We start from the raw sequence: 20,474 nt of genomic DNA, 5'->3' as shown, positions 1-20,474 counted from the left end.
GGCCAGAAGCCTCGGAGGGCCCTTCAAACTCCGCTTCCTGCGTGGCGCGCCCTCCCAGCAAGGCTCCACGGCTCCTCTTCTCTCAACAGCAGACATATCTGAGGCACTTAGACTCTCAATGTACTCATCTTCTACTTAAAATGTCTGCAAATCTCGACTGGAGTCCGGCAACGGTGTCCGACAGCACCAGAGTGAAGAGATTCCTCTCTGTGGGAGGCAGAAAAAAACAGAGTCTATTCAAGAGGCTGTTAATAATTACCCTCTAACCTAACTGGTGCAACTCTCTGGGGCACGTTTCCCCGGCGAAAAGCAAACGGACAGATCGGGCACAAAACTGTAAACGACCACGACGCATGTCTGTCATGTGTTTGACCGTGGGTCCGCACAGAGAGGGAGGACGGAGGCCAGCTGGACGGAGACACGGAGACTCCAGACACAACACGGATCAGGTTCTGGACTTCTTTACAGCAGCAGAAATCTCCTGCCTTTAATTACATTACAGGGGGAATTGTGGCGAGCTCTGTGGAAACAATGGGCCCTATCAATTCCACAAATCTGTGTGCGTGCGTGCGTGCGAGTGTGCGTGTGTTCAACAGCCCTCTATCTTTATCTGCAATCAGAGCTCATTATCCAGAGTGTGTCCTGTGCTGGAGGCTCTCCATCTTCAGATTTGTTCCTCCAGGAAAATCCCAGCAAATATGTTCTTGGTGTAACATTAACGAGGGCGTGCGGACAAATGGGTGGTTTTCCATGGCGACCGATGCAAAACACTCCCAAGAGGGAGACACAAGTGGCGGCCCGTGTCGTCTCTTGTGCTTAAATATACAAAACATGTTTGGAGATAAGGAGCGTTGGCACTGAGGAAGAAGTTCCCCCGTGTGTGTTCAACTTTCTGACGTGTAGTAAAGCTTCTTGGCACCGTCCGAGATCAAGACCTCTGCTTCTGGGTAATCCAGATGCCACAAGCCCAGTTACCATGGCACTGACACACACACACACACACACACACACACAAATGCTTGAAGAATGTTTCTTCAGTTTAAACCTTTACTCAACACTCATTGGATGATCTGAAAATAAAGAACTTAACATCCAGGTGCTGCTAAACTTCTTTTTTTTAATTACTACCATTTTCTGTTTGTGACTTTTTGTAATAATGAAACACAACTACCATTTTTACCAGACTAAAAGTCCTGTCCTGTGATTTCTGTTCAGAAACAACTGACTTATACCAGCCGAGACCACTAGATGTCTCTGTATGACTACATGACGGTGCTACAGTACCACAGGAAAAGAAAACTGTATTGCTGCTGTAACTGACTGACCGACCAAGAAAAAGCTTCTGGAACAGTATCGTCTGGACCGGGAGTATCAACGCTCCAGTTACATCTGGACGTCAGAAATAAATGAGATCTATACAGCAGTGTCGTGCAGCTACCGTCCAGATTATTCATATCAATTAAAATGTTGTTGAAAAGTGTGAAACTCACTAAAATGTCACAGCTTCAATGTGCTGACGGAGCCTTCATAATCCTCTTATCTCAGTCTAATCACCACTTGGGACGAGAGTCTAGCAAAATGCTTAAATGCTCCTACAGGTGCAACGTTAACAATCTTACAAGCACCGTACGACATGATTCGATAAACTTTAGGCCACGTAAAAGAATCAGACAGAATATCTGGATGAAACAAACAAGTGTTTCTTAAAAGTGTTTCGAAGCTTCAGCTCAGTTCTCAATAAAGTTTGAAGACTCCCAAGATTTCAACACGTCGGTTTGGTTTCAAAAGTTCAAGTCATACGTTTACTGTCAAGAGTCTGAAATCCTGTTTACATGACAACGATGAAGTGAAAACTGCAAACTTCCATTGTCTTTTGGCTGTTTGTTAATACCTACCTTTTCTGTAAACAGTACTAATATATTTTTAATTAATTCAGTTATTGGTCAATAAAATTCTGAGTAAAAAAAATGTATTGTTGAGTTTCTTTGTGCTCAATCCCGTTTTTAATTGTCCATTTGTTGTTGTTTTCCCGCGGCGAAAAAGTTGATATTGAGGAAACGTCCATCTGGAATTAACCCTCCGCACAAATAAACACATACATCAGCACAGAAAAGCTGACAAAGCCGCTCGCAAACACACATAAAAATACCATTACAAGGGTTTTCTGGCTGTTGTTAAGGAAAGCCGCCCGGCCCACTGCGTGCTGCCCTTTGTGGGCCGCAGGACCCACAATCAAAGAGCGCTGACCTGCGGTGGCTGCAGCCAGCAGGCCTGCGGGGAGCCCCAGTCCCAGTCCAGACCCCCGGTTACCATGCCATGCTGGGATCACCCCCCCCCCCCCCCCCAACCCCCCCGGTCAGCTCCGTTATTTCCTCATCTCATCAATCTGTCAACAGAGAGCCTTTGACACGAGGCACAATATGTTCCCAGTATTTCTCACTTCATGCCGTCTCATTCAATATGGTTTCAGCATTTTGAGATTAGTTTACCCCCCCCCCCCCCCCCCCCCCCATACCACCCCCACCCCATTCCCCCCCACCCCCACCCCCACCCCCACGGGACCCAGGGTGGATGAGTCAGTGCAAGATGCCAGAAATTGCACATTTAAGCTAATTTTACTGTACAGAAAAAAACTATTTTTGCACGATTTATTTTAAGCAAAATGCAAAATCAGAAATAGAATTGTGAAGTTTTACCCGATGTTGACGTGATCTGTGTGGGCGATTAGTGAAAATTTGTACTTTACAGTCAGCAGTTAATCCAACTTGGTGAAAATAATGTAAATAGATATTGGGAAAAGTAGATAGATGTATAGATGGAAGTAATTACTTAAGTTAGAGAAATAAAACTTTCTTTAGGGTGTCTGACTCGTGTGCACATTGATGTCGTCGGGGGCGACTTGTTAAGAAATTGGTGTCGAGACAATCGAGGAAAATTAAAATGATAAAACGAACCAGAGTAACTGCATGAGTTGCAGGCTGATGTATGACGACCTACATACAGGAGAAAGGTCCCGTTTATACGTCTTCAGGTGAAAACGCTCAACTTTACATGGGGGCGTTTCCACGACAACACAGATCGGAGACACCGAAAACACAATGCAAAAAGAAAATGCGTTTTCCCTTGAAACTTTGTTGCATAAACAGTCTCTAAGTCTCTTATTAGGACACTTTTAAATGATGTCTGAACAACAAAGGTAATGGAGAGATTACACTTCAAGGTAAGTGTTTCTTTGCTGCAGTTTCAAAATAAAGTTCAACAAGTTGAGCCAACAACTCCACCTTACAGTACAGGCTCACTTCTGCAGGAGCGCTGAGGCTGAGTCACATTGTTCCATGGCAGCTTATGGATCGGGACCAAACGTTGCAGTACCACCAGGAGTCACCGGGGGCAGTGTTTACATCAGGACTGGAAAACAAACCGCGGCTGCGTGGACGCTTTATGTTCTTTAACGTCCTCACGGTCATCATTACGTTAGCTTTTTTTTTTTTTTTTGACTGATACAGATGTTTCCATGAAGTAAAGTTACAGCTGCAACTCTTGTTTTGTTGTCTTTTCAGGCAACAAGTCGACAAGTCAAAGGTATGTCTTCAAAACTGGAGCCACGTTGGGTTGAAGCTGCTGGCTTATCAAACTATGTAGTTGTGTGGAAGAAAATACACACACACACACACACACACACACACACACACACACACACAAAGACTGAACTCCCTGGAGAACCATTCAGCGTATTTTCTGAGCGAACATGAATGAAAGACTCCAAACTATGCGTGTTGTCCATTCAGTGGCGACGCTCTTTAAAGAAATAGGAAAAAAAAAAAAAAAAGGCAGCAGAGAGAGGTGGGGAAGTGGCGGTGGGGCTGGAACGCTGCATAAATTTTACATGCACAAGGCCGCAGACAAAGTGATTGTTGCTTCCCTGAAACTTTTTTTCCTTCTTCTTCTTCTTCTTCTTCTTCATCTTCTTCTCTCTGGCTCAAAAAAACACTTTTCTCGCTGAATGGGCACCTATTAGTGACTCCATTATGAGCGCAGGGCTCTTGAATGGCTCCTCACTGTGCGTCTTTATCATAGTCAGGCCGTGAATACAGCGCGTGCACACACACACACACACACACACGCACACACGCACGCACACACACACGCACACACACCTCTTACTGCTAATGCAGCCCAACCAAGCTCCTTACAGCCTGTATTGATAGGTGCTACAGGGCTGGTGATGATGGGTGAGGCCAATGGAGGCGGGGGGGGGGGGGCACTTTCATCCCCTGTTGTTTGCTCCAGGTGTGGAGGGTTAAGCTTCTATTGTGTCATACACTTTTTCATCCCCCCCCCTTTTTGTTCCACCACCACTTGTTATGGGGAAGAAAAAAAATGGATGCTGCGTTTTACATGCATCAGCCGATCTCCATAATGCCCCCCACCTCCTGGATCATCCCCCCCTCCCTCTCAGCTGCACCCCAAAACAAGTCCGGCCTCGGGCGAATCGCTGCACAGCGCCTTCGGAGCGCCGCATTGTTGCCGGATTATTCAGGAGTTAGCTGAAAGAAAGAGGCAGGCAGAGTGGGGTGTCTGTACTTTATCTCCAGGGGAGACAGGGGGGGGGCTAAAGAAGAAGCTTCTTTTGGAGGGGTGACTTATTGCACCCCCCCCCCCCCCCCCAAACCCCCCCCCCCAAAAAAACACCTGCAGACAGCCAGCAAGGCCACGAACCACAAGTGTTTGTCTTCACTCCTCCACACTACTGTACAGCAGCTCACAGCCAATTGAACAACTTCTATTCATCGAGTTTCAGCAACACACCTCTGCACACACACACACGTGTGTGTGTGTGTGTGTGTGTGTGTGTGTGCACGCAGTTGAAGGAGGAGACACTGAGAGTTAGCAGGACTTTTATGATGAATATGGAAGCATTGTTCGGCGTGCTTACCTCCACAGGGAACCATCTGCTCCCTGTCAATGCATCACCTGCTCGTCTGAGCCGTCGCCAAGGCAACAAGGGGAGGAGGCGGTGCTGGTTGGAGGGTGGGGGGGGGGGGGTGTTTGGAGAGGTTATGGCTTTGATGGGAGGGGGCAGCAGAGGGAGAGTGGGGGGGGTGCTTGTAGGAGGAAGAGGAGCAGGAAAGAGGGAAACCAGGGGAATGCCGTCCTCTGCTGGAGGAGAGAGGAAAGATGAACACCTGGATTACAGTTACTATTTACTCTTTAGGAGTTAAGTTACATAAGTTCGAAGGAAGATGCTCTATAATCTGTACGTTAATGGAGGAAGAGCCCCTATAATTTATAATTTAGTAGGGGGAAGATTCTCAGTAATCTCGACTTTAGTGGGAGGAAGATGCTCTTTAATGTGGATGTCAGTGGAGGAAGATCCTCTGTAGTCTGGATTTCAATGGGAGGAAGATGCTCTATAATCTCGAGGGCTTCTTGAAGGAAACAGATTTCTGGATGAGAAGAAGCAGTAACAAAACAGTTGAGATTAAAGGAGCTAACCTTGAGTCAAGGCGGCTAATGCTAATCACTGCTAGCGTGGAAACAGGCTAATGCTAATGCTCCTTTTCGCTCGACGTCTTTCATGTTGCCGTTGGGGCGACTGAGTTAGTTCAGGATTAACGAGGGTCTGATGAACAGGAGTTTATGGAAATAGCAACCATTATTGTTATGCTAATGCTAACAGTTGGAGGACCAAATAAATATATTTACCCGTTTAGTAAACTGAAGATGATAATAGCAAATGTTCAAGTCATTTTCATGCTGATAAGGTGTTTTTTTTTTAATGGAAGGATTTCTTTACTCAAACACTCATCCTATGTGATATTAAAAACTTAATCTAATTGAGTTTGTTTTTACATCGCGAGGACAGTTTTCTTTCAAACCTCCAACATAATCTCATGTAGGACGTCAGGCAAACGCCCCCTCTGAAGAGTGGAAGTGACTCGTCAGGCGTGAGTGTGATGAGCAGCTGCTGAGTAGCCTTGCCTTGGTGCTACGAGCAGCATGAATGAGGATCCGTCACTGGCTCCTCATTTAGCAGTCCAACCACAGCCACGGCCGACGCTCGGCCGCCGGCGGCGGCTGGGTAAACACGGCCTGAAAGGACGCCTGGAAGACAAACACGTAGGACAGCGTCGGGCGGCGGCGCTTTGAAATGCTTCGAGAGACAACAATCAGCGGTAACACGAGCCCACTTCAGGTGGTCTCCACTCTTCTAACTGGCTTTAAAGCAGGAATGGAAACAGCATTCTATGGGATTGGTGCCGATTCTTCAAGGGGTACACTTAAACTGTAATGAAACAAGACGTCTGATCCGGTAAAGATCCATGATTTTTGCTGTATCTTCTCATCAGCTCATCAAAAAGACGCTCACTTCGATCCAAGTCACTGCTACAAGATCCTCAAATCATTTAAAATGATTCCAACAACGTATTCATCAGGCGGGCCAACAAGTGTCACTGATAGAGACAGTTGTTCTGTAATTTGACAACAAGAACTCTGCAGAAGTTTTGCGGTGACACTCATTTTCGTGTCAACGGGGCCTGAGACTCTCCCTGTCACAAACGGTGTGCCCCAGGGCTCTATTCGAGGCCCCACATTCTTCTCAGGATATCAAAATGACGTTATAGGTTCTGTTGAAGATTTTTCGATACGCCTCTTTTAGCCGATGATACAATTGTTTACGTGGTCGGTCCATCCACACACAGTTTCTCATGTAACTTCTTGAGAGTCGATTCAATAACTTTATACTTTTAATACTTTAAGAAATACTTTTTCTGCCCTGAACCTCATGTTGAAATGAAAAAATATATGATATAAGGACTGCCAATAGTAAGAGATAAACGGAGATTTAAAGATAGCCTTAATTACAGATGTATAACAGAAAGAAACAGACATACATGGTAGAACAAAAGTAGTGGTATTCCAGCTGTTTCAATACAACCACAAACCATGAAAACATGAAGGTAAAACCCTGAACTGATGTGATTTAACAATTATTGTTTAAGATGGAATGAGAATATCAATTAAACGCTTAAAAAAGCCAACAGACAAAATATCAATTTCTTAACTTTACCTCTATTTCGTGTTCTTCTTTGTCCATTACCACCACTACAGAGATCTCAGTATATGTGTGAGGTTTGGATTGGAATAAAAAAAACTGCCTGCAGGAGGGGGGGGGTGGGGCGGAGCAGTGGGGGGTGGGGGGGTTCCCAGGTGTCATGAACTGGCAGAAGAGCTGTTTTCCACACTTGAATGCTCACCTGGCCGACACAGAGAAAGTCTGAGTGACAGGTGAAAGTGACCACAGCTGAATGAAGGAAACACCTTTTGTGTTTGGTCAGAGAGCCGTCGGAGGGCAGTGACCCGGGTCCTCCCCCCCCCCAACCCCACCTCCCCCCGTCTCGCTATGAACTCCTCAGCTCGAGGCCGAAGGAGGAAAGGTCTGGATGACTCTCTTCACGTCACTCTAATCTCCATCTTCAGTTGATGGAGGGGAAAAAATTAACGGCGTCCACCTGTAGTAACTCGACAAACAGCCGCCGAGAAAGCCTCGATTGTAGTAACCCTATTCTAGAACTGTTAAATATGAAGTAAATATTAATAAAATAAAAGGAAAACACGCCTCGTGGGAGTCTGGTTCTGCAGGTTCTGTTCCTCTACTTGTTCAAGCGGAATTGTTGGGTTGTTTTCTGTAAAAGTGCCTCGGGATGACTGCATTATTGTTGCCGCTATATACATTTATGTTTGAAGGCGCTGTAGCGCCGACTAGTGTTGGGAGGCTGAATGACAGCCGAGCAAACTTGTACAAGAATAGAACACAAACGTCATTCGTCTCTAATGTCCACGGCCGTTTGCTGTATTCACAACCTGAGGAGGCCATTGTTGCAGTTCTTGGAGCTGTGCTCAAATTAAATTGTGGATTTAATCCGCGTTGGTGTTTGACGGTGCCTCTAACCGCTCCCTGAAAGGTGATTCGAGCGGATCATAACGTCGGGCTACGGGACTCCTGGTACTTTTCCTCCGAGGTTGATCCTGGGAGAGACGCTGTCAGGGCCACGTGGTGAAACACTGACTTTCCTGGGTGTAAAATTCAATTATCCGGCGGGTGAGCGTGTCTGAGTGTGTCTGTTGTGAGCGGCAGGGGCGCGCGGCTGCCCGTTCCCAGCGTGCGACAAGGGGGTTAAGGACCACGGAAAGCCGTCCATTATCCCGGGTGAGAACGGCCCATGTGGCTGTCCGCACAGCCCCCCCCCACCCCACACACCCCCTCCGCAACCAGCAACAAGCCTCTCAAGTTTTTTCTCTTCACTCCTCTCCCTCCCATTCTGCCCCCTTCTTCTCGTCCTTTTCTTGCTCTCCAGCTCTCAGAAAAGAACCTCCCACAATGCCGGCGGACGGCTGAAGTGGATTCTCCGGCACCCCTGCGGACGGCACACATGCGGAAGTCTGTCGGGCCGCACCATTAATCAACGGCCGTCTCATGAAAGCGCGATTAAGAACCTCGCAACGCCAACAACCGATTATCATCTGTAAGGCACCCCTGCTACTGGAGGTCTCTTTCTCCTCCGAAAAGAAAAATAAAAGGAAACTTAGAAGCTAAAGCGTTTTTTTTTTCCTCGGTGGAAACAGCTGCAGCCAGTTGAAGAGCTCGTCACTTTTAGGCCAAACATGTAAATTGGTGTGTTTTGAACGTTGTCGTACACCTTTTTCCATCTGCGCTGTTGTTCATCACTCCATCCAGTAAGAGGGCAGTGTCGCATCTTGGTTTCACGTGTGGACAAGTTTTGTGCGTGGGCAGAAGTATTTAAAATGGGCCGGTCGACACGTTTACTGTCGTCGAAATGGAAATGTTTTCAAAAAGTTGCCTCTTCCCACCCGGTTCTATGTAGAAGTTGGAGGATTTTTAAAAAGTTGCATTTTCAGTGGCTCTGAGCACAGTCGTGTAAGTGGTCTCCCAAAATGCAATGCAAGTTTTTGCATTTTCATTTGAAAATCATCATAAGCAGCACATTTAACAAAAAGTTTAACAATTTTGCTGATGATCTAGTAGAACTACGCTTCACTTTATGCTTCTTCTTTTTGACAAAAAACAGGTATTGGGATTTGGAACGTAAACAACGGTAAACAGTAAGACTAACAACAACAATCACTATCAATGAGGAACTTAAAAGTGACACTTTCAATAGTGGCAACGTCCATATTCCTGTCTGCCTGACTGACACTAAACTAAGATTTATATAACATAAACAATGCAAATAATAATAACTTTTTTACAATTATGGTTGGTCTTTCACAACTGTTTGTGCAAAAAACAAAAAAAAGCAAACTATTATTTGGTCCTCACCGAGTCTTATTCAATGTAAATAACAGAAAAAAATATATTAATAACAATGAAATACACTTTTGAAAACTTGAAAGCTTGGTGGTTTATTTATGTGGCTTTTTTTTCCCAGGAAGAAGAGTTGGTCCACGTGTTGATGAAGAAGCTCTGATGTCACAATAATATAGTGATATTGTCAATACCACCTGCTGTGCTTGAACACCCCCGTCAGGTTTAGCATCATGATATTCTATACAAACCGGTCTGCGTGCTCGTCAAGTTTACCGTCTTTCTTGTTGAAGCCAAAGTCCTGATTTTACTTGTGTCGCTGCGTGTGAGATGTCATCTACCTGCTGACTGCTGCTCTGGCGGGCCTCCTGGCTCCTGGCTGTGGGACGAGCTTGTGGGGAGAAACGTGCGTCGTGGCTACAGCTGGTGCATTCAATGTCTGTGAAACACAAGATAGAATTAAATACAAAGTGTTTAAAGCTCCAAAATGACAACAAAATACAAGTGTAAGCTGAAATACAAACACAATATGTAAAAGAGATATAAAATGAGTATTAAAGACAACCATAGGCACAAAAGGCATTCAACATTTAAAAAAGAAAGTGAATTCAAAATATAAATTAGAGACAAAAGTGACCAGCAAGACACAAAAAATGACTTGAAAGCATGAAAATGATGACAAAACACAAGAGCTGCATGAAAGCTGAAGTAAGGTGTATGAAAGAGATGCATCTATGGGAATTAAACATAAACCTGAACCTGAAAATAAACACAAAAATGATGAAAAACACGTATAAAATCAGTTTGTAAAATACTGAAATTACCACAGGGGTGTGTGTGTGTGTGTGTGTGGGGGGCGGGGGGGGGGGGGGGGGTGCGTGTGTGTTTAACAAACCTCCTACTGCCCTCATGTGGTCCCTGTGGATCACTTCACCCTCTATCATGTCTTCACTCACATTAGTTCATTTGTAATTATAGTGAGTGACACAACCAGCAATTATAATTTTGGCTTTTTTTTGTTTTACTTCTAATTTTGTGTTATGAAGTTAATATTTCACCTGCAAGTCTTTCTTCCAGTTTTAGCAGTTTGGTGGCTCCTGGTCAGCCAACATGGCAACCCGCTGTTTTGCTGCAGAATAACTACCGCGGTCGTAAAGAACAACGCCTCTGATCCATGTTCTTAAGCGAGGGCCCTAAAGGCCTGACTGATTTCCTCTATGCTCGCCGTGGGAATCAAACTACCACATTTAGAGCTCACGTCTTCAAACATTAAGTAGCCGATTGTTTACTTCTTCCCATCGATCAAAACCTTTGTGTTTTAAGTTCTGCTCAACGGATTGCAAGTGAAGAAAAGCGATGTGGGTTTTGCCCTGCAGTGACAGCGAGGGTCCACATGAGGGCGCTCCTCACCATCACGTCCTGCCTCCCACCTGTCCTCACGTGCAGAACATTTCTATGTTTCATCACTTCTTCATTCTGCACTAGATACATTTGGAACAGACGCTTGTTTGAACATTTAACACTGCAAATGAACGGGAAGTCCTGGAGACGTTTAAAGAGGCTCATGTACTTGTTTACATGGATCGTTTGGATGTATTCTCTCCGTCTTTATCCAGTTCAGACCGTCGTGAGGGTCACAGTTTTACTGTGTTGAAAAGTTTATACATGGTGATCGTCTGATTTTCTTCCCGAGGCCATAGTCAGACGCCACTATAATATTTAGCTCATCCAGATCTGTTTGAGTTTATTTTGAAGGTCCAGAAGCGAGCATGGACTTGTTCTCGTCAGTAGAATTGAAGACTTGGAGATTGTAACTCGGGCTGTTTTGTGTCATTCGTGTTTTGTAGGTTTTTGTCTTCAATAATGCGGTTGAAGCAGTTGAAGGTCCAACAGCGAAGGTTTACGAATTAGATGGCAAGGAAAATGGTCAGAAATGGAACGTGTAAGAATTGTGAATATTTGCAATAAAGCTATTTCATAATAGACTTTTGCAGTGTCTGAGGAACTCCAGTGTAAGTATTGATAGAGAGCACAATGAAGAGTAGTGAGTTTAGGATGTAATGTTTATCGTCTCTGGAGAGATATTACAATATTGAAGTCACATAGTTTATAGAATAAAATTCCGTGAATTTGATTTTAAAAGTTTTATGGAATATTCCCTCTTTATGGTCGTTTCAACGAGTCTTGAGTTTCTGCCGGACTCTTGACCTCCACCTGACCTCCACCTGACCTCCACCTGACCTCCACCTGACCCACACCTGACCTCCACCTGACCTCACCTGACCTCCACCTGACCTCCACCTGACCCCCACCTGACCTCCACCTGACCTCCACCTGACCCACACCTGACCTCCACCTGACCCACCTGACCTCCACCTGACCCCCACCTGACCCCCACCTGACCCCCACCTGACCCCCACCTGACCTCCACCTGACCTCCACAATATGCTCAGGCTCCGCCCACAAATTGAAGCGCACCAATCTCGTGCATAATCCTAAACGGAGAAAGAATTGAAAGAGTGTATGAGACTAAATTCCTGTCGACAAATTCAGTTGGAAGCCACATGTAGATTATATATAAAAGCTAAATTGTCTGGAACCATTGCTATTATTTATAGCATAAATTCCATATATGACATATTGTGTTGATGTTTGGGGAAATACATATAGAACACATATAGACCCTCATTAAACTCCAGAAAAAGAATTATTAGAATAATAAAGCTTCCTACTGAGAAAACACTAATAAACTATTCATAGAATCTTGTACCTTAAAATTCATTATTGGATTCTAAATACCTAATCCTAAATATTCTGAATAAAAATCTTCCCACAACTATTTTTTTTTTTTAATTAAGAGAAAACCATGATAACTTAAGACGATTGTGTGTATTTAAAAGAGGTAGTGCGAGATTAATGTTAAATATAGATGTGTTTCCTTTCTCTGAGTCATTTTATGGACTAAGTGACGACTTAAAACTGTGTAAATCTTTGCTGTGCCTCAAAAAAAACATTGAAAGGTCAAGTGAATTCTTAATTCTTACAATGCAAACTGCTTTCGTTTACTTTGGTTTTTATTTTTCTCTTTCGTGTGGTTTTCTTCATGTGGATGTCACGTCTCACTATAGCGAGACAACATGATGTGAACTAACGTTCAATTAGGCAATGACTGATTTTTACCACCTCCGACTTTATGTCTTAATTCCTCCAGACATTGCAGGGTGCGGTTTTATGTCTAATTCACTTAGAATGAGTCTGGAAAGTCAAACATTTTCAAGCTATGCGAGTCTGAAATCAAGTGTTTTAGCGCTTCTGCTTTACCGTAGTAAATGATATAAACACGCAACACCTTTACGGTAAAAGAGGCAGGAGGCACCCAGTAAAGAGCCCTTTAGACTTTGTCTTTGCGTGTTTATTCTGATTATTACGGTAAAGCAGCAGGACGGACACAACCATAGACATTGGGCCTGCTGCTTTACCGTAAAAACCAGTAACAACTGACTCCATCGGCTGCTCCAGGCCGCGTAAGGGAGTGACTTGTGGTGAGGTTCATGGCTGCTGAGACTCCATCAGACTTCCTGAACCCAACTGGGTCGATAAATAGATGTGTGGGCTTCTTTGCTCCAGATGCGACCAACGCAACCCCGTCCAGACCAATCGGTAAAGATGAGGGATGAAAGTTGACATGTACAAAGGCAAACCAAATAAACATGTCCGCGGTAGAAAAGAACATCATTTACTTGTCCTCAAGTGACTTGTTGCCCTACTTCCTGGAGGTGTTTGGTCGTGGTTGACGACCTCTTGGTTTTGATTGGTCTGAAGGACCCCCGAAGTACTTGTAGCTATCCTGGATGTCCCCCCCATGTACCTCTCTGGTCGGTCGACACCTTCAGTCCTGAACACCCACCATCCAAACACACTTGTCCAGACCGAATGACATCACCGCACGCCAAGGCCCGTCACCCGAGATCCTGGCGGTGCGGAGCGGCGAGTCGATCGCCGACATCCACGATCCCACCGAGGGAAAAGTCCGTTCGTCATTCGACCGGTTCGTCTCACTGAGAGAAGCGTGTTTTTTTCTTCAGAAGCAAGCAGTGAAGCTTCGCCGCGGCCACGGCCGCTACAACAAAAACCAGATGTGCCATTGTAATCTGTTTCACAACAACGTCCCGTGACGGAGCAGCAGCGGGGCCGAGGGGGTGTGGCGTCACGTGGGCCGCCGCTTTTATAGACAGGAGCCGCGCACAGAGCTGCACCCAGAGGCTCCAGAAGGCTCAGCATCGGCACTCGCAGCAGCGCTCGGACCCCGAACCCGCACCCAGGATGGACGTCGCATACAAGAGGGTCAACGGAGACCACGAGCCCCAGCCAGACACCGAGGAGCAAGGCACGGGGGTAAATCTGCTTCATCAGCACCCGCAGTGTTCAGGAATTACATCCAAAAATAATCAGGTTTTCTTTTGGAAGGATTGTCCACTTTTTTCTCTCTCTCTCTCTCTCGTTTTGCAACATCACCGCAGAAAACACACTGAATAACTCTTCACCGGCTCAGTTCCATGAGGGATTTTACACTTTACAATAGCGAGAGCTGGAATATTCCTGCAGACAAAAGCAGTGCAACACAGGGTAGAAAGCAGCTGGATTACAGTGAAGTCATATTACATAATGTTACACATACAAAGCTCCTTTTAACACATTTCACACAGGACAAAACCTGTATGAATGTTCTTGACATGAAAAAAAGTGACTTTTCTCAACTACAATTCCTCATTTTGCATGATCGATTTCTCATTTCAACAACAATCTCTTCACAGATCGAGCTTCTTATTTTTTTTAAAGTAGAAAAATGTATTTGATTCATTCATTTATTCATTTAGTAACTTTTTAAGTTAATCACAGTGCAGAGCAGCCGTTTAATTCAATCACATTCATTTCTCTGTGAAGTCATTAAGTTAATTTTTGTTAGTAAAATGCATAAAAACTTGCTGGAATACTCAATGATTACAACAAAAACAATCTGTGATTCTCCGTGTTTCACATGTACCTTGAATCCTCGTCCTGTTTGGCTCCTCGCCAAACGCCCGTTGCCAGAAAGTTCAACTTTGGTCTCGTCACTCCAGATGACTTTGTTCCACTCCGGTTCCTGTCCACACGAGACAAAACAAGCTGTTTTTATTTTCCTCTCCCGTCCACACGTCGCCGCCGAAACGACTCAAAACGCTGTAGTACACACGCCGCGCCTGTAGGGGGCGAAAAAAACAAAACAATCATCCCGTTTGAAGCGACTGTGGTCAGTATGTCGCGCAGCTCGTTCTGGAGGGTGTCGTTCCGCCGTCGCCAAGCGACGTCACGGAGAAGGTCGCGGCGTTGTCGAGAGGCGGGGCGATGACATCATCGTTTTCAGCAAACGCACGCCGTGTCCGTCGACGCCTCAAAGTGCCTCCGACTTCTTGAAACCGCCGCCGCCGACAGTTCAATACTTTAGTACGTGTGGAATTACAGTCTGCTACAATAAAATACAATTAACCAAAAAGACAATGTAATAACAGTAATCGAGTACTTGTACTTACCTAGTCATTCTTTATTCGAGTAACTGTAACTTGCTAGTGTCACTACTTTACATGTGAAAGTAGTGACATTACTAACATGGGGTATATTGTGTTGAAGTATGTGACACCTGAATAAAATATGAGTACTTAGTTACTTTCACCCGTTGATTAGAAAAGGGTCAAAGTAGATTACGTAGTACAACTCGTACTGTATTTTCCTATTTTATTCTATATTTTAATTACATGTATTTTACATAAAATAAATGTTAAAGCTTGAAACAATGAATGAATAAATTGCTTAATTAATATAAGTACACATGATAAGTACACATGAAAACACTACCTACTTATTTGTAATCTAAATACTAATGTGTTATTTTTGACGAATTTAGAGTAGATTACATGTAACGATGAAAGTGTACATGGAGTGAAATGAAGTGAAAACTACCTCAAAAGTCAACCTCATTACCGTATTCTGAGTATTTGTTATTTTTAGAAGTAGCTGATATTAGTGGATTACTTGCTGTGGACTGTACTTAATATTACATAGCTTCTGAAAAAGGCACCACAGAATACTAGTGTAGTATTGTGAGGAATACTTCCTCTTGTATAGAATAGAAGTTAGATTTAGATCCTGATAATGTTTTATGCTCAGTTTGCGGATGTAAAAACCCAGTAAATGTATGTTTTACAAAATAAAAGAGGAGTGTTGTGAGCTACTTAGTTACTCTCACACGATGCAGAATATTAGAAGGGCATGACTGTGAGCTTCAGGGGTTAGTGTTTTCTCCCTCGGGGGATTTTACCACTTTGTGAGCCGAAAGTGATGATTATCCTGCATTAAAAAAAAAAGGTGTTTTGTGTTTGTGGTCTCTCAGAGGAAGAGGAGAGGCTCCATGTACCTGGAGGAGGAGACCAGCAAGAAGTCGGAGGTGATCTCCTGCTTCTTCTCCCTGAAGGAGGAGGTGGGGGCTCTGGCCAAGGCCCTGCGGCTCTTCGAGGTAAACTTCATGGACGTGACATTTAAATAAAAAAACAAAAAACAAAAAAAAAGACAGTAGGAACTGTGGGACAAACTTTCACAACGTTATCCGACGACCAAAACCAGATTCCTCCCGAACAAACATACAAAATGTCCTTAATTATTTTGCTGTTATTGAAACACGTTGGGTTGATCAGATCAGGTTTCAAGCAGGCGGCCATCTTGGGCGGGATCTGATTGGTCGGAGCGAGAGTTGCCTGGAAACGCAGGTTACGGTAGTGAAGTCCGGCCTTGTTTATACCGCGACAAGGGTCAAATCCATTTCGTGGGACTGACGTGATCGCTGCGCCATCGCGTGGTTTGTTTGTTTGTTTGGCTCGGGTTGAGTTTTCACAACCTCGCCGTGACGGAAGCTAAACAAACCCGACCTGTCGCCGCGCGTCTGTGCGTCACCCGGGCGCAAACAGGCCGGCGCCTTTTCTCATAGTCGTCTTGCGACGTCAACAATCCCGTCATTGTTGAGCAGGTCAGTGATTTTCATGCTAAAAATAATCCATCAAACTGCTACATAAGATCTGCACTTTTAGATTCCATTTGTTGCTTTAACGTGAAATCAGAGCGCATGACCGTTTCCACGGAAACGGCAGAACGCATGTGCGTCCGAATTTCCAGAGTCATGTAAACGGAACCCGCAGAGTTTTGCGTTTTCACCTGAAAACATTTCCGTGCAGACGGAGCCCAAGTCGTTTTTTAAGTCATCGGAATTAATAACGAGTTTGAAAGTGTTTAAAAAAAAAAGGTGTCTACGCTTTTGTAAAGTATGGAGTTAGTTAGCTAGTTGGTTAGTTAGTTAGCTAGTTAGCTTCCCAGACTATAAAGAGCCTTTCCTGTTTGACTTTAAAAGAACAACTAGAACAACTTTATAAAAGAAGGTGACGCATGTGTGATCGAGACGTCAGTTCAACGTTTAATCGCGCGGACGGTTCTAACTGACCGAAGGTTCTCGATGGAGGCCCGGAGGGCGTACGTGCTTTGTCGCAGTGGACGTCCATCGATCGGCGGGACGTCCAGCCGCCGCGCCGACAAGGTCCAAGTTTGTTCTGGAAAACATGTGAAGCTTCAAACATCTGCGAGGAAACAAACATCATTCGGGAGATGGATGTTTGTATGGGGTGTTTTTTGCTGAGTCATGTTGTTCTGCCACATGTTTGGGTGTCTGTGTGTGTGTGTGTGTGTGTGTGTGTGTGGGGGGGGGGTCTGGGATCGATCGTCCTAACACACACAGCCGAGCTGCAGCAGTAAACATCACGATCCTCTTTGAACCTATGAGCGCCCACTCTGCTGATCCTCCCCCTCTCCTCCTACTCTCACCTCAAAACACACACACACGCACACACACGCGCACACACGCGCACACACGCGCACACACACACACACACACACACACACACTTTTGAAGTGAATTCCCCGCAGCCATGTGCTAACGTTTAACTTTGATTAACACGCTCGACCTGCGTGTTTCATTCACAAAGTTACAAACCTGCAGTGTGTGTGTGTGTGTGTGTGTGTGTGTGTGTGTGTGTGTGTGTGTGTGTGTGTGTGTGTGTGTGTGTGTGTGTGTGTGTGTGTGTGTGTGTGTGTGTGTGTGTGTGTGTGTGTGTGTGTGTGTCCTGACCCTGACCCCCCCCCCCCCCCCCTCCCCCGGTCGCCGTGGCAGCCAGGTCGTTGTAACCGGCGACGGCCCACGGAGGTACAGAAGTCTGCCCGTGTGTCGCCCGGGTTTGAGGATTTAATCTGGGCCACATTAAGCCGAAGCGCCCGGCGACAGCATGACACGGAAATATTCCATTGATGTGCAGCAGCTTCAGCGTTTGCAGATCTCTGTCTGAGCACGGCGACCGTTTTCTACAAACTTAACTCGCACCTCGCCGCAAAAATCCACCGCGTCCAGTGATTTACAGCCTGATTTGATCACGTTTTGTGAATTTTGTCAAAATTTTATCTCTTTTGTCATGATTGACGTAGAAAATTCATGTAAAGTGCCTTAAAGTTCCGATGTTAATCTTGCTATATAATTAATAATTGACTCAAAAGACAAGGGGAAGCAATAAATATATAATAGCTCATTTTACTTAAAGCATAGAATTCAATTTATTCATTTATAATTTAATTTGTATAGCAAATAATTTAATCGTTATGAAATAAGTCCAGTAATTACGTATAATCAAAAACACTAAAAGTCTTGCTGCCCCTTTAAAAAGCCTATAAACTCAATCTGCAGACACTGATATAGACAAGGTATCCATATTACTTTAATTAAATGGTATTTCTGGTGGGTTTTGCTCATTTATGCCCATTTTAAGTCAGTAAATTCTTCACACATTGTAATATTATTGATTATTAGTTTGTATTTTAACCCTTCGTCAGACACACGTGACAATATTTGGTCGTTTACACGACAACCGCTGAAAAACCTTTCGACAAACGGCTCCCGGGGTGGAACTTTTGGAGAACACTCTGTGGGGAAACGACGCAACTTTCCGAAAACGCCAAAGCGTGTGGAATCTGAAACACTGAAACGCGCCGTTAAAAGTGCAGAATGGGATCCAGATGGAAGGAAGAGGGAGGCCGCCGCCGCCGCCGCCGCCCTCCTCCCCCCTCCACTCGGCCTATCGTAGACAGAGATCAGCATCCTCCCTCTGCCTCCCCTCGCCGCCACGTAAACACAAACACATTTGGACGGCCGTTAACGCTCGCAGAATGCCAGACGTGTCTGCGCACCCAGCAGAGTCCAAGGCCTGCAGGAGAAACATCTGGAAGGCTTCCAGGACCTTTTCTAATCATGCAGCACAGAGAAAAGTCATTAATTTTCTTCTTCTGTTTTTTGTTTGTGCATTTTTTCTTTTATGAGCTGTAACATAATGGGCAGAATTCTTTCACTGGACAAAGTTTGCAGACACTGAGATCAACGCTGCTTTCGACTGGCTGCGCAGCGCCCTCTGGTGGCTCAAGTGAAGCGGTGCAGCAAATGTAACTGAGCAGTTAAAAACCCTGAGTTGTTCTCATTTACAAGTCGAATGTGTTTGAGTTGATTACTCTCACTTTAAAGTATTGATTTAATCGATTTGTGTAAAATATCTACATTTAAAGATACAACAATACATAGTCAATATTGATATAAACTGGAATTTTCTAATGTTATTGGCTACAAACGTGCAGATCTTCAGTGCTTTGCTGCATCAAGTTACTTTTGATAAGCAGTAGATGGAAATATACCATGAAATTAATCAACTCAATCTCCTGAAACACCAACTAATTTGGTTTTGTCGTCGAGACAAGCTGAAATAATGTCCACATAGTGTGCGGACGCCAGGTCCCGGAAGGTAAAATGAATAGAAATCACTTGACGATTGAGCTTAATAACTGTAAAAACCAAGTCCAGCCGACTTCTGCACAACCCAAAATAATGTCCAGGAGGTTAAAGTAACTCTCAGGTAAAAAAATGCTCAGCTACATGTGGTTAATTCTATATAATATCTACATTTAAAGTCAATAATATGACAGGATGGTAAATAGACGTGGATGTAAAACAGAAACTTTTCTCAGTTTTAGGAGTAAAGTTAGGAAAAGGTATTAATATCTGTTCAAAGTGTGTCTCTAATCTATTATTTGAAGATGCAAATGATCTTTACTTGATTCAAACGACGCCGTCGCGCTTGAGGGAAACCGTCTTTAACCCCTGAATCTCCCGTCGGCGCAGGACAAAGGCATCAACCTGACCCACATCGAGTCTCGCCCGTCCCGGATGAACGGGGACCAGTACGAGTTCTTCATCAGCGTGGACTCCACGTGCTCGCAGGCCCTGGACGAGGTCATCGACGGCCTGCGCACGCAGATCAGCGGCCACGTGCACGAGCTGACCCGCAACAAACAGAAGGACACAGGTGCGTTGTGGGCGACTCCGCCTTCCTCCGCGTTTGCGTTTCAACGGTTTCAGAAACCACGTCGTTCGCGGCAGATTTACACAAACGTGCGTAGAATCCTGGCTCGGAGCTGCTATGGCCGAAACCTCTAGGGGGCAGTGTTTTTCAACCACTGTGCCGCGGCACACTGGTGTTTCCGCGAGATCTAGTCAGGTGAGCCGTGGGAAATTATCCAATTTCAAATTTTTTTCTAAAAAACATTTGCCCTCACAGCCGCTGTCAGCTGTGAGAGCAGTGTTGCAGAGTAATCATGTATAAATACTCTTCGCCACTAGATGGCAGCACAGAACTTTGCCGGTGAAATGTAAAGTGACAGACGTCAGTGTGGTTCATCTCCACCTCCTGCTACCATCTTGTATCAAAGTACTGTGTCAGTGACAGTGATGGAGAAGTTTTTGAAAAGGAAGAATGTGAACCAGGATCTCAGCTCTTCATCCATCAGGTCCAGGTTTCACACTGAGGGAGGCACAATAAGAAAAAAGAAATTGGGAAATACTTTTTTCTGTATTTATTTGAATCCTGTTGATAAAACGTTGATGAGAAAGACTTTATATTGTTAATAGAGGCTACAGAGTTTCACATTTTAACATTTCCGGTGGGTGGTGGTGTGACTCCAGAGTTTTCCAAAGAAA

At 44.7% G+C, this 20,474-nt stretch overlaps 1 protein-coding gene across 1 annotated transcript in view; it reads left to right on the top strand.

Moving 5' to 3' along the window:
• The first annotated feature begins 13,596 nt into the window (after positions 1-13,596).
• pah (phenylalanine hydroxylase) overlaps positions 13,597-20,474 on the top strand; it is a 16,615-nt gene continuing 9,737 nt past the window's right edge. The window contains exons 1-3 of the mRNA XM_080518699.1: positions 13,597-13,723; positions 15,756-15,878; positions 19,620-19,803. Coding sequence (XP_080374825.1) covers positions 13,652-13,723; positions 15,756-15,878; positions 19,620-19,803 — 379 coding nt within the window. The 5' untranslated portion in view covers positions 13,597-13,651. The remainder of the gene's footprint in view (positions 13,724-15,755; positions 15,879-19,619; positions 19,804-20,474) is intronic.

The sequence above is a fragment of the Blennius ocellaris genome, assembly GCF_963422515.1.
Source record: "Blennius ocellaris genome assembly, chromosome: 22".
Lineage (NCBI taxonomy): Eukaryota > Metazoa > Chordata > Actinopteri > Blenniiformes > Blenniidae > Blennius > Blennius ocellaris.
Note: the sequence above shows the minus strand (reverse complement) of the source record. Positions and strands in the feature narration are given on the sequence as shown.